Consider the following 13,860-nt stretch of genomic DNA (forward strand, 5'->3'; position numbering starts at 1 on the left):
TTTCTGAGTTCTTAGTCTGACTCACAAAGAAGTCAGCACCACTTTTGCAGTGTTCTTTCCGGAGATGGGGGAGAAGGGAAGTACGGTGTCTTATCAGGGAGTAAAGTTTTGCTGTCTTCTCTTTAAACATAAACAGATGAGCAGGACCCAGCACTGCGACTGCTTGAGAAGAAGGTCTTGACTTCTGAGATTAGAATGCAGATACTGTCTGAGGGTCTTTTCCTTTAGAGCAGATTAAAGTCTCAAATGAAAAGGTTGTTTGGCATTGAGTGCTGTACACTTGTGTTGCTTTGTACAGCTACCTTTTAAAGTTTTTTCTTTTTGTTTAAAAACTATCTGGAAGTCAACAAAAGCAAAGTCCTAGTTTGTAAAATAATAATTACAGAGGCTTGAACAATTTATTTACGAGGCAAGGTCTTTCTAGGTAGCCAAGGAGGACCTAGAACTTGGTATGGAGCCTGCGCTGCCTCTGACTTAGCTTGCCTCCACATCAGCTTTCAAAGGCTGTGATTACAGGTGTGCTCCACCATGCCTGACTTGAACAAATTACTTAGCATCTCTCTTGTTTTCATTTTGAATCTGTAAAAGTGGTGAAATAACACGGCCTAGCAGTTTTGAGAAGACTCCATGTTTACAGAAAGACTTTAGGCCTGTGCCTAGCTCCTGGACTGTAGTTATAAAGTGGCAGCTAGCGTCGAGCTGTCATAGAAGCCGTGCAAGGATGGTCAGTTAAAGCTTCACCTGTGGAGTTAAGTAAGGAGCAGGAGGCATATCTGAAGGGCAGGTAGGATTTGACTAATTGCAGAAAAGAAGGGCATTGAGGATTTCAGGGAAAGAGAAGGAAAGAGGTGAAGTACATTTGGAAAGGAAGAGAGTGCTAAGGCATTTTGACTGGAGTGGGCAGTGCAAACCAGTGTTGCAGTGAAATTCTGAAGGTGGGAGTAACTAGGTGAAAAACGCAGGAAGCTGGCTTCTCCTTTCTTGGGGCTGCTTCCCCCAGAGGCTCAGATGGATGGAATTACTGCCAGGCTAGGGACCTCTGCTCTGCTTCCTTGACAGTCCTCTTCCCCAGAGACATTTTACAGGTAAATGAGGACACCCTGTTCCTCAGTGCCATTGCCCAGTGCAGGTTTTCTAAACAAAGTATTTTAATTTTATTTTAATTTAATTTTATTTTATTTCTTGCTAGGAATTCTTGGGATACTTTGGGAGGGAGTTAGCCTGGTCTTCACCACAGGTTTCTAAGGTAGAGGAGTGGAGGGAAAGCCTTCCCCAAACTCAGGGAGCTCAGGGAGTTTGTCCTCAGCTTCAGGGGAGGAAAAGCTTCCCCGCCTCCTTAGAAGGTTCTGTGATAGCTTCCTTTTGGTTCCTCGGGCTTCAGGATATCTCTAACTTTCTCTCTTAAGATGGAGCTCTTAAGATAGAGGCTGTGTAGCCAGATTAGCTTCAAACTCACCCACCATGCAGCTTCCTTTTGGTTCCTCGGGCTTCAGGATATCTCTAACTTTCTCTCTTAAGATGGAGCTCTTAAGATAGAGGCTGTGTAGCCAGATTAGCTTCAAACTCACCCACCATGCTCAGGAAACTGAGATCTTGACCTAGGCTTGGGAGCCCTTACTTTCAGGGGTGAATAAAGTCTGGATGAAGCAGTAAGCATTTTAAGTTCATTGTATTTGACTGCAAAAAAGGAGCCTGTTAAAAAAGTGAAGCATTGTCTGGGCTCCTCCGTCCTCACCTGCAGCTGATTGTGTTTCTCATTGCTGCTTGAGCCCTGTTTCAGATTCTTAGACTACAGAGTTGGCCACACTGTTGTCATAGTTTTTAATGTTCACCTGTACCTTTGTGTTTCTGATTGCTGCGTTCTCTCTTCCTGGAGAGAATCTTAAACTATAGAATGTGTACATTTTTGTTCTAGTTCTTGGCTCATTCCCTTACAGCTCTGCCAGCCTGTTAAGGTTTCACATGTTCAAACTAACTAATGTCTTTTCAGAATGTGGGTTTAATATATATTGTTACCCTTAAACTGTTTGGATGTATGTAAAATAAATGAATGTTTTACTTTCAAGAAGTAATTATGTTCAGAATTTTTATTTCTAAAGAATATTTAGATTTATTTCAAAGGTATTTCTAGAGTTACATATAACATTTCTACAGACTCAGCAGAATTCATGGCCAGGTTCTCATTAAGGGGCACTTCTATACAATGTTCCAGTCTCTCTTTTATCTCTGAGTGAATATTGTTATCGTCAGCACATACTTTGATTAAGTTGCCAATGAACTTGGCATGTCACTGTTTCTTCAGTGTTTACCAGTGGTATTAAATACGTTTTCATTCTTGGAACTCTGATCCGAGAGAAGTGGCTGTGGAGATCTCAGTTTGGAGACTTGGGAGGATGTAAACCTAGAAAGGAGGACTCTGACTAATGCTGTGATTGTGCATTGGGAGGGAGACCTACCACAGGGCTGTCAGTCACACCCCTAAGGAAAAGAGAGCGTTATGGATAGAGGCATATGGAGACATTATTACTCAGACTCGTTAATTACTTACGTCACGTATGGAGATTATCTGTAGTTGTTTTTCTGAACTTGCTTGAAGCAGCCTGTAGTTTTCTGTATTACTCTTCACCCTGACCTTTCTCTGATAGAGCAGAATTAATTATTCCTTTATGTCGCTACCATAGCTCTTCGTTACTGTAGTCACAACCTTTTCCCCATTGTTAGTCATTTATATGTATAGTTCTTCGTGGGTTGTGAACTTGAAGGAAAGAAGACTTATTCTTTATTAAATATTAAAAAATGCTTTATTTTTGAGACAGAGTCTGACCATGTAGTTCTGTCTGGAACACAGTGCATAGACCAGGCTGGCCTGGAAGTCAGAAGTACCTTTCTCTGCCTCCCAAATGCTGGGATTAATGTATCACCATCCGTGTGCCACTGTGCCAGGCAAGAGGGATATTTTTTATTGTCCGTATATCCTTAATATCGAATTTCGGGCTTACTGTATGCTGCCTGTGTGTCTGAACAGTAAAATAGTTTTTCCATCTTTGATTCTTTGAATGATGTCTTCTCTGAACAACGAGGCAGTTAGTGTGTTTTAGGGAGGTGGTGGTTGTTGATATGAGCAGAAAGGAAGAAACAAATTTTTGGAGTAAGAGTAGATAAGCTAGTGGCTTGGTGTTCTTTGGAAGACAGAGAAGAGCTTTGGGGTTGAGTCTCCTAGAATCGTTAGGAGTTGAAACAGTAGATTTGAGTAAGGTTAATTTGGTTGTAAACACATTAGATTTTTGTTGAAAGTGTTTATCGATCAGTTTTTAATGGTAGAAGTAGAAATAGAAATTATATAGCTGCTAGTTGTATAGCTTCCTGTTAAATGATTCTCTTTAAGAGATCAGTAGAGTAGGGAACACATTCTATTGAAAGCAGACTCCTTCAGTGATGAACACAGTTGTTGGCACATGATAGGCACTTCATAAATATTATCTATTGGGTCAGCTTTTGTACTATCAGTTGATTTGAAAATACCTGGGGCTGGAGAGATGGCTCAGTGGTTAAGAACACTGACTGCTCTTTCAGAGGTCTTGAGTTCAGTTCCCAGCAATCACATGGTGGCTCACAACCATCTGTGATGGGATCATATGCTCTCTTCTGGTGTGTCTGAAGACAGCTACAATGTACTCATACAAATAAAATAAGTAACTCTTAAAAAATAAAAAGAAAGAAATGCAAAAAGGAAAGTACCCAGCACCTCTTGCAGAGGGCCAGAGTTTGGATCATGTACCTCACAGCTCCCTGTGCCTTCAGCTCTAGTGGATACCATGCCTCTGGCCTCCATACACACAAACACATAAACATAATTTAAAAATAAGCCTGATGATGTCTGATTAATATTACTATGAATTTTAAATTTATAGAGAAAAATTTTTAAAAAAATCCTCGGTAGGTTGTACTGCTGGGTCACAAAAAGGTGAAGTTGGCTGCCCCAGACCTACATATGGCTGTATATAATATTCACCAATGGTTAGAGGTATAATTCAAAGAAACAGGGATGCAGGGTGAGTCTCTCATGATGGTAGAATGTGGCTTTGGATGCAGTTCTTGTGTTGGCTGCACTGTTGCTTTTCTTCTGCTAGATGTTTGTCTCCTGTCTAGGACAGTGGCTGTGAGGAAGACTGAGGCAAGGCTGCCTGGCTTGTCAGAGTTTGTCAGGGGAGGGGGTCTAATGGTGAATGTGAAGAGGCCGCTGATTTTCTTCCTCCTTCCTTGTGCAGGTTCCCTGTCAAAGTATGTTGGCTTGGGGCTTGCCTTTATTTAATAGTTACAAACCTACTTTCACAAGCTCTTGACTTTTTAAAAAAACATTGTCTTTTGTAAAACAAATTTTGGGGAAAATGGGTTTTGAGACCACAATCAGGATAAAATTTTAAGAGTCATGACCCTTGATTTTGAAAGTGTGGACATTGGTAGTCGGATTAAATTTCTACTGTTTCACCTTTTTAGCATCTTGAATGTGGACAGTTTACTTAAATGAAATAGATATTTTAAAAGTACACGTCTTGTTTTTCTTGTTACAGTATCAAGATAAAGAAGAAGTTGTTTTGTGGATGAATACTGTTGGGCCCTACCACAATCGCCAAGAAACATACAAATACTTTTCACTTCCATTCTGTGTGGGGTCAAAAAAAAGTATCAGTCATTACCATGAAACTTTGGGAGAAGCACTTCAAGGAGTTGAATTAGAATTTAGTGGCCTGGACATTAAATTTAAAGGTAAGTTAGCATTGGTAGTCCTTACTGACGTTGGAGCCTGGAAGTTTTCCTGTATGGCATTGTTCATTATAGGATGGTTAGCATAGTAAATTGTTAATAGAATGCTTCCCTAACATAGTTCTTTCTAAAAAGTATTTTTTTTTTGTAAACTTACTCGATACATATATGCCTGGGAAGGCCTTTATAGATCTCATAATAAAGTGATTTTTGGAGGTGTGGGACTCTAAAGGGATATGTGGTTTCTGAAAAATTTGTGTAAAGCCTCACAAATCTAAGTTGTACAATATACTCAGAATGTATTTGGTATTGCTGTACTAATGCATCCTTAACACCTGTAGAATATTTAAAATTTAGGTCACTTAGGTTTAAGGAGGAGTCTCTTTGTAGGCGCTGCCCATGAGAATGTGTGTTTATACGTTATCCTCTGTGAGCTCTCAGCTCCCTGCACAGGCATTTGTAGAACCATGGTTAAAGCATCTCTGCGAAGTTAAGTTTACTGAATCTGTGATCTGGAAGTTTTAATTTTTTAAAAAATAGAACACAGGCTTTATACTCAGGAACTTTGCTTTTAGCCTTATTTCTTTTACTTCATTGATTTTAGTAAAATCGTTTGCTCCAATTTTGACTTTATTATGTCTATGGATGTGAATATAGATAGTAACTACCTTCTGATATTTTTAGTTCATTGGGAGGAGGCTACAGCATGAGATACAAGGATAATATTACTTTGATTTGTTAAATTGTGTTTTTATTTATCAGATTTCTTTTTGTTACTGTTTTGAAAATGGATGCATATATTTATACCTTCTCCATAATGTCCCTTGGGACTTAATTATAATATTGAGTTGTAAATTTAAACCATAGTGGTGTGGCCTATAATTTTATGAGCGTTAGAAACATACCCTGAGGCTTATGTTTTAATTTAATAAGGTAATTGAAATATTTAATCATAAATATGAAGAAACTAAATGGGAACGCGTGATTTTTGGGAACCTCAGTACTGAATTTATCCGTTTAGCTTCTCCTTTTCTGGACTTGGTAGACATGTCTCATTTAATAGGGAGAAGTGTATGGGGGGAGGGGGAGGGAGGGAGAGAGGGAAGGAGGGAGAGGAAGAGAGAGATAGGGAGGGAGGGAGGAGAGGAAGGGAGAGTGAGAGAGAGAGAGAGAGAGAAGTCCTGTCTTGTGCAGCAGTTTCATCAGAAATCCTTCTGCCTTACTTACATTTCTACAGCAGTCTTACTTACCTCCTTTCTGCAAATTCCTCGAGACTGAGTGGAGATCAGCAGTCAGGCTATTTTCATGGCCTTGAAAGTGAGGTTTGTTTTCTTTCTAGACTGAGCTAATACTTGAGGGACGGAAGAATTGCCCATTGTTACTCCCCAAAAGGTAGCAGTTCTTGGGGCCTAGCCAGCTCTACACCTACTGCTGGATACACAGCCAAAATAGCTGCTAATTTAGGTAGTCTAGATGAAGTAGCCAATGGATACTGGATTTCGTTTACTGCTACAGTACACTTTTGCTTCATAAAGATGATCATGCTTTGAAAATTGTTCCTGATTGTTACTCCTTGTTATTTTTAATACATTTTTGGGTAAAATGTACCTTTGGAGACCCAGGTATGGGGCATTTGTTTTTGGTATTTCGTACATACCAACAATGATATAGAAAGCAGAACATTGTTTCAATATGAAATGCTGATCTGTCTGTCTGTCTGTCTGTCTGTCTATTATTTTGAGGTGTTTTAAAGTAGAGACGTGTGAAGCTCAGGCTGGCCTCAAACCTGCTGTGTATCTGAGGCTGTCCTTGATTTTCTCATTCTCTTCACTTGCGTGCTGGGATTATGGACATGCAGCATTGTATCCAACTAATATTTGTTTTTCGTTTTTCATCTCAATCAGTTCACTTTTCGATTCTTCTGAAGGTGTGTTCATATGCAGTAAAAATTTTAAAATGCACACACGTACATGTGCTCACACACTTGCATACATACAAAGACATATTAGTAATGTATTTAAACTTAGCAGATTCTATCAGACTAATGGGATTGGTACCATTTGGTAGTGTGAAGGTCACTAGAGAGGTTATTTTAAGGAACTAATCATATTCTTGTTCTGAAGACTATTTTAGGTCTGCATTGTGTCGGATGCCTCTCACTTCAGATTTTCTGCACAACCTTCTCTTTTTGTTATATGCTGGTGCTAGACAAAAATGCTAATTGAGACCATTTAGAGAAAATACATTAAATATACAAGGACAGATATATATTAGGTATCCTTGAACCAGGCCTGATTTTATATCTTTCTAATTATGGATACAATCTCTTAGAACATTGCTATTACCAGGTAGAAAGCTTTATGTTTTAGAATGAGACGTGGTATAACTACTGCCTTCTGTGTAAATATGGAAAGAATATTCAGGTAGTACTATGTCCAATTTTCCCAGGAACCACCAAACTGATTTCCAGAATCTCACCAGCAATGGAGAAGTGTTCCTCTTGCTAGCATCTGCTGTCACCTGAGTTTTTGATCTTAGCCATTCTGATTGGTGTGAGGTGAAATCTCAGGGTTGTTTTGATTTGCATTTCCCTGGTGATGAAGGATGTTGAACATTTTTTTAGGTGCTTCTTAGCCATTCGGTATTCCTCAGTTGAGAATTCTTTGTTTAGCTCTGTACCCCATTTGCGGATGCCAACAAGAGCTTGCTGACAGGAGCCTGATACAGCCGTCTTCTAAGAGGCTCTGCCAGTGCCTGACAAATACAGAAGTGGATGCTCACAGCCATCCATTGGATGGAGCACAGGGTCCCCAATGAAGGAGCTAGAGAAAATACCCAAGGAGCTGAAGGGGATTGCACCCCATAGGAGAAACAACAATATGAACTAACCAGTACCCCCAGAGCTCCCTGGGACTAAACCACCAATCAGAGAAAACATGGTGGGACTCATGGCTCTAGCGGCATATGTAGCAGAGGATGGTGTAGTCGGTCATCAATGGGAGGAGAGGCCTTTGGCCCTGTGAAGGTTCTGTGTCCCATTCTCTGTGGAGAATGCCAGGGCCAGGAAGAAGGAGTGGGTGGGTTGGGGAGCAGGGAGAAGAGGGGAGGGGATAGGGGATTTTTAGAGTGGAAACTAGGAAAGGGGATAACATTTGAAATGTAAATAAAGAAAATATCTAATAAAAATTAAAAAAAGAATATTCAATCTTTTGTCACTCTTGTCTGGGAAGCATGGGAAATAATATGCCTGATAGGACCACTGTTAGGTTTAAATGAGATAATGTACTTTTTAAAAGTACTTGGTATATAGTTTGTGAATAGTTGTGCCTACTAATATATATAGTATGAATCTGTAATTCTACTTATTTATATATATATTAGCACTTCTGAAATGTTAAATTACTGTATTCCCAAACTACAAACAAATTCTTTTTGCTGGTTTCATTAGGTTAGTATATTTCTACATATCGTAGCTGCTAAGACTCAGAATGCTCTTAATAAATTGTACAGTGTGTGCCTGCTTACTTTTATAACAGTTGGTTCCTTTTGATTATTAGATGATCTGGGATTGTAATTATAATATTTTGGTATGTGTGTATGTGTGTGTGTGTGTGTAAAAGGTATTACCATGCTGGACAGGCTAGCTTAAGCCTAGAACTTACTATATGTCCCTTGCTGGCCTTTGCTGAGGTCAGCTTAGGACTTCGGATTCTCTGCCTCAGCCTTTTGAGTGCTGGGATAGTATTCTTCATCAGGGGAAGCCACTGCTCAGTGTCTTTCCCTGTTATTTGAGAATCCTGTGGTATAATAGAGGGCATTAGTTGAAAAATAATGACTTCTAGGGATTACTCCTTTTCACTTATATATTTTTTAAAATTATTTCTTCTTTGAATATCCTAAACTAATATATAGATGACATTTTGTATTCCCTCTTACCTTGAGTGAATTGGTAAATTTAGAGTTCTGCAGATATGGAGAAACGCCAAGGCTATTTAGATCCTTATGAACTTAGAGTTGAGTGATTCTCCATCTTGGCTGCTCTCATTCCCAAAGGCAGCATTTCTAGTCTGCTATCTGCCTGAGTGGAAAAGCTGACTGCCAAAGGAAGGGGAAAGAATTTGGCATAGCAGGCCCCTCCTTCAGCTGGAGGACTTTTATTGAAGACAACCTCACACTCTGTTGACGGTCCCTAGCTCCTACTGTTTTCAGTGTTACTACTGCTGGAGCCTCCAGAAATTCTCCAGAGGAAAGTGCCTGTGCTCCCCGCAGTAGGAGATAAGTTGAGGGTATTCATCCAGCTGTGGTGGGTAGGGGAGAGAGAGAACATGAGCATCCAACCCCTTGTCCTTTTTACTTTCTTCTTCCTCTTCTGTGGTTGTTGTTTTCATCATCTTGTCATCAGTGTCGTCCTCATCGTCTTCATCCTAAGAACCAAACTGACTTCCATCCCCAGCCCTTGATTTTTTCTGAGACCTCAGATTGACCTCAAATCTGTGGTCCTTCTGTAGTTTACGTTCTAAGTCCTGGGATCACAGATGGAAGCGTCCTGTCCACTGCATGTAATTACTCTCTCTGTCAGCCCCTCTCTACCCTTTACATTTCAAGGTCTGTGGTATGTATCTTACACAGGCTATGACGTCAGTCCCATTGTCCCCAGGCAGCTTTTTTGCTCTCTTGTCCCCTGTGTTATGTGTCACTGGTCACATTCTCTGTTTTTCCTTTTCCAAAAGTCTGTTTAGCGCTTTTCATTTGTGATGGTTTGAATGATAGTGTCCCAACAGGTCACATGTTTGAATACTTGGTGTCATCAGTTGGTGATGGTGTTTGGGTGGGTTTAGGAGTTACAGCCTTGCTGGAGGAAGTATGTCACTCCTGGTGGGCTTTGAGATTTCGAAGCCATTTCAGTTTGTTCTCCCCACTTGTGTTTCAAAATGTGAGTCCTCAGCTTCTGCTGCAGCCACCATGCTTGCTTGCTATAGTGACTCTTCTCCCTCTGGTACTGTAACTGTAAGCCCAGTTCTCATTGCCTTGGTCATGGTGTTTTGCCATAGCCACTATTTTTGGTTTGATGGACTTACATCCTTTTCTACTGACACTTGAGTTTTTTTTTTTTTTTTTTTTTGTGGAGGAGGGGGAAGAAAACAAATTACCAGTGTCTAACCTTGCCTTGATAACCGGAGATACTGGAGCTTGCTGCTAGATTTCTCTTCCCTTTGGTTTCAATTAGAGCTTTAACCAGAACAAACACTTAGAATCTGAAACTTGTCAGTCCCTTGGTTTGTTTTTTGTTGATGTTGTTGTTGTTGTTGTTGTTTTTAAAGTACCTTATGCTAACTGTAGATTTCATAATAGCTTCTAATTCTCGGGTTTTTTTTTTTTTTGTATCATTAAAATTATTATTCTTCAGCTTGACATCACCCTCCAAAAGAAAAGGTATATGTATGGTTTTTTTTTCTTCTGATTTTTAGCAGTAATACAGTTTCAATACATAAAATTTAGGATCTACAGAGGAATATAACATTGAAATTTCTGTTTATCCAAATTGTTGAAAATATATAAAATTAAACTGAGCATGTTTGTACAGTCCTGTAATTCTAACACTTGTGAGGCTGAAATGGAAGGATTGGGAATTCCCAGTCAGCTTGAGGGCCTTGGTGAGATCCTGTCACAAGAAAGTAAAAATTGAATTCATATTACCTATGTTAATTTTTTAAACTTAACCCTTATGTAGTGTTTACCATATGCCAGTGATTTGAGCATTTTTAACTAAAATTATATGTAATTATTTTTATGCATTTTTTTCCTTATAACTTTGTGTGAGTTTACTCTTATATTGTTACTCTTCAAATGTAGCTCAGTAGTACTCTGTAATTAGGATGTGTACTTTCCCCACACTAGTTCCACCGTGATTTGCTCCCTCCCTTTCTCTTTCTTTTTAGAAATAACAAAGCTTTTAGCAGTTCTTACGCAAGGTATTATAATGTATATACAAATCTTTTACAAGCTTAAGTTCTTTGAATAGACTTACTAAACATATGTATATATTTATTTATATTTATATTTATATTTTTACTTAAAGGCTATAATAAACATTTTAAGGCAGTTTCTGTTTCCATCCTCCCTCCCTTACATTTTTTTAGTATTAGGGATTGAAGGGACCTTGTGGATGTTAAATGTTTCCCCACTGAGTTGCATTTCCAGGCCTTCCCCTCCACCCCTATGTTTTTGTTTTTGTTTTCCACTTTTTATTTTGAGACCCAGTCTTGCTGAGTTACATGGCCTAGCTTTGGGTTCCTCTGTAGCCCTGGCTGACTCTGAGCTTGTAAGCCTTCTGCACTAGCTTTCAGGTAGCTAGGGTTCCAGGGTTGTTCCCCTAGGCTATGTTGCCAGTCAGGTTGCTTAGTTAGTCTGTACCTTTGTGGTCTTTAAATCAACTGTGCATAGACCCACTATTTCCAGTCTGTGTTTTTAAAATCTATTTGGCAGTTATTGAGTATATAATTACCTTCCAGGCTGCACTAGGCCGTGAATGTAGAGAGTTTAACCAGACCTCTGACTTCAGGGGTCCATCCTTGGGCATTCTGAAATTGTACACTTAATTTTGTGTGATTATACGTTTTCAGGTTGGGGTGGGGTGGGGGTGGGTTGTGGCAGGGAATTAACACATTCGTGAGATTCTCAAGAGTGTAAGGGCACAAATACTCAAGACGAGTGTGAATGCATCACATTCCAGCCTAAGACAGCCCTGGGAAGGAGGCAGCACAGTTTCCAGTTTCACAGTTGAGGAACTGTGGGGGTCACAGAGAGGTTAAACCATTTGCTTTTGTTCAGATAGCTAGTAAGTAGTGGAACGCAGACCAGAACTCAGGACTTTGCCGTGTCACTAAGCACATATATGGTGATTTCATGATAACTTTGCAGAACACTTTGGAATTTGAGGTAAGAGTGTGCTTTTCCATATTAGTAATTCCATCAAAAGAGCAAGTGGAAGTAAGGTGGTGTGGTACATTCTCAGAGAACACAGTGTGTGCTGTGGTAGCTAGCGGTCGTTTTCTGGGCTGTTATTGGGCACACATTGGCAGTTAGATGCTGGATCTACTTAGCGTGGTGATCTCTGTGAGAAGTACGTATGGACGTTTGCTAGTGTGCGTTTTTGCTTTTATTCTCCTCAAGATTTTTGCATTGCTAAAATCTTAGTTGAATCTTCAGAACTCAAAGGTTTGTGTTCACTTGAGGGAGGAATACTCTTTTGTCATTTTCAACCAGTGACTTATGGTGAGATTTTTTTCAGCTAGTTTTTTAGTTATATAGAATGTGGACAGAGTTTGAAACATCAGAAATAGGAGACTATCTGAACACAACTCTGAGGACACTGCTTTTGCAAGCAATCAAGAATGGAAGTGACTCACTTCTAGGGTATTTTTGAGTGATTTATAAGCAGATTTGCCTCCTAGATAGGAGCTAGCCTGTGATCTTGATGATTATGAAGAGCTTCTGTGGCCTCTGATGACTTGGGGTTCCTGTGCTGTTGGAATGAGGGTTTATCCAAGTGACCTTCAACTCTGCTGTTATCTCTGCCTAAGCTGCTGCCCCTAAGCTTTCCCACGCAGCAGATGACCATTTCCTTATGCACCATAAGCTCTGTGTTGTCTGTTCTTACATCAGCTTGTTTATTGTAAGTGACTTCACTATTGTTCTTGGATTATTTTCTTTATATGAGGAGTTTCTCACATAAGGCATCTTTGAGAATAAAGATGAGGAGAGCCTTATATTATAAGGTGATGGGAAATAGGAAAATGCTGGAGGGATAACACACCGAGCTCCATCTGCCTATCACCAGATTGAACTGTTGGGAACAGAAGTAACTGGAGCAAATGCTGACTTTTCTTTTTGTCTTGTATTTCCTGTAACTATTTTGCAAATCAGTGGGTTAATTTGTAAATTTTACTTTGCAGATGATGTGATGCCAGGTACTTACTGTGAAATTGACTTAGATAAAGAGAAGAGAGATGCATTTGTGTATGCTATCAAGAATCACTATTGGTATCAGATGTACATAGATGACCTACCAATATGGGGTAAGTATCCTTGGTTACAAAGTAGGATTTCAAGTAAACAGGGTGTTAAGGTGACTGTTCCAGATCATGATGGAAATGTGTTTCTAATGTTTGCCCCGGAATAGTCTTTAATGCTGATTTTATGGCTTTCTCCTAGTGCAGGCATTTTTGATATTGCCAGACCTTATAGGAAACTCTTAAGATAAAAGGTTTAATACAGTGTAACTTTTCAGACTCAAGAAATTCAAAGGCACTTGGTATAATCTGAAATTTTCTTCTTCCCCAACTTTACAGCTTATTTTCTCCTAAATGTAGTTAGAGAGACAGAATAGGATTTTTTAAATTTACCTCTATGACACTGTAGTAGTATGTTTTTAGGGATATGATAATTTTTTGAATGTTTTACTTATCAATTCCTTTGTTATTTACCAAAGCATTCAATATTGAAGAAATATTCTCGTCTAGCTCCTGCTTGTCCATTCTGTTTGGGAAGAGACATAATATGCTTAATACAAACATAGGCATAGTCCAAAGATAACTTAAATAATTAAATTATTTTAAAGGCAAGGAATAGGCAGTTGCCATAGGCAACATGTTTGATCACAAATATTTTTTCTTGTCTCTATGTATAAGTAATTATCTTTTAATCTTAAAATCGTTAGCTAATCATTATGTTCATCTGCAGCAAAACGGACTGAGTCCATTAGATATGCTAAGGAGATTTATAAGAAAGTTAATCTCTCGGGAGGAAAAGACAAAGAGGCTTCTGTGAATTTAAGGCCATCCTGGTCTTCATAGCGAGTCCCAGGCCAGCCCGCACTTCACAGTGAGACCCTGCTGTGTGCAGCAGCAGAGATGCTAGTAAGGACAGAGTGTGAGTTCTGAGTGTCAGATTTGTGACCATTTATGGTCAACATCTCTTCATCATTGTGTGCTAGAGCGACCATGGCACATGCTTGCTAAGAAGGCCAGCCTACACCTTTGCCTTGTACTAACCACGAAGATAATGGTAGAGTTGCCTCTTTATGTCAAAGACAGT

The 13,860-nt window shown here is 39.4% G+C and overlaps 1 protein-coding gene across 2 annotated transcripts in view; it reads left to right on the forward strand.

The window, feature by feature from the left end:
• The window catches only part of Tm9sf3 (transmembrane 9 superfamily member 3), a 55,192-nt gene that overhangs the window by 5,954 nt on the left and 35,378 nt on the right, over nt 1–13,860 (forward strand). For both annotated transcript variants that reach the window (XM_021151354.3, XM_021151355.2), the window contains exons 2-3: nt 4,572–4,767; nt 12,720–12,842. In XM_021151354.3, the coding sequence (XP_021007013.1) occupies nt 4,572–4,767; nt 12,720–12,842 (319 nt within the window). The remainder of the gene's footprint in view (nt 1–4,571; nt 4,768–12,719; nt 12,843–13,860) is intronic.

Source organism: Mus caroli, unplaced genomic scaffold (assembly GCF_978045245.1).
Source record: "Mus caroli unplaced genomic scaffold, Mus_caroli_1 scaffold_20, whole genome shotgun sequence".
Taxonomy (NCBI): Eukaryota; Metazoa; Chordata; class Mammalia; order Rodentia; family Muridae; genus Mus; species Mus caroli.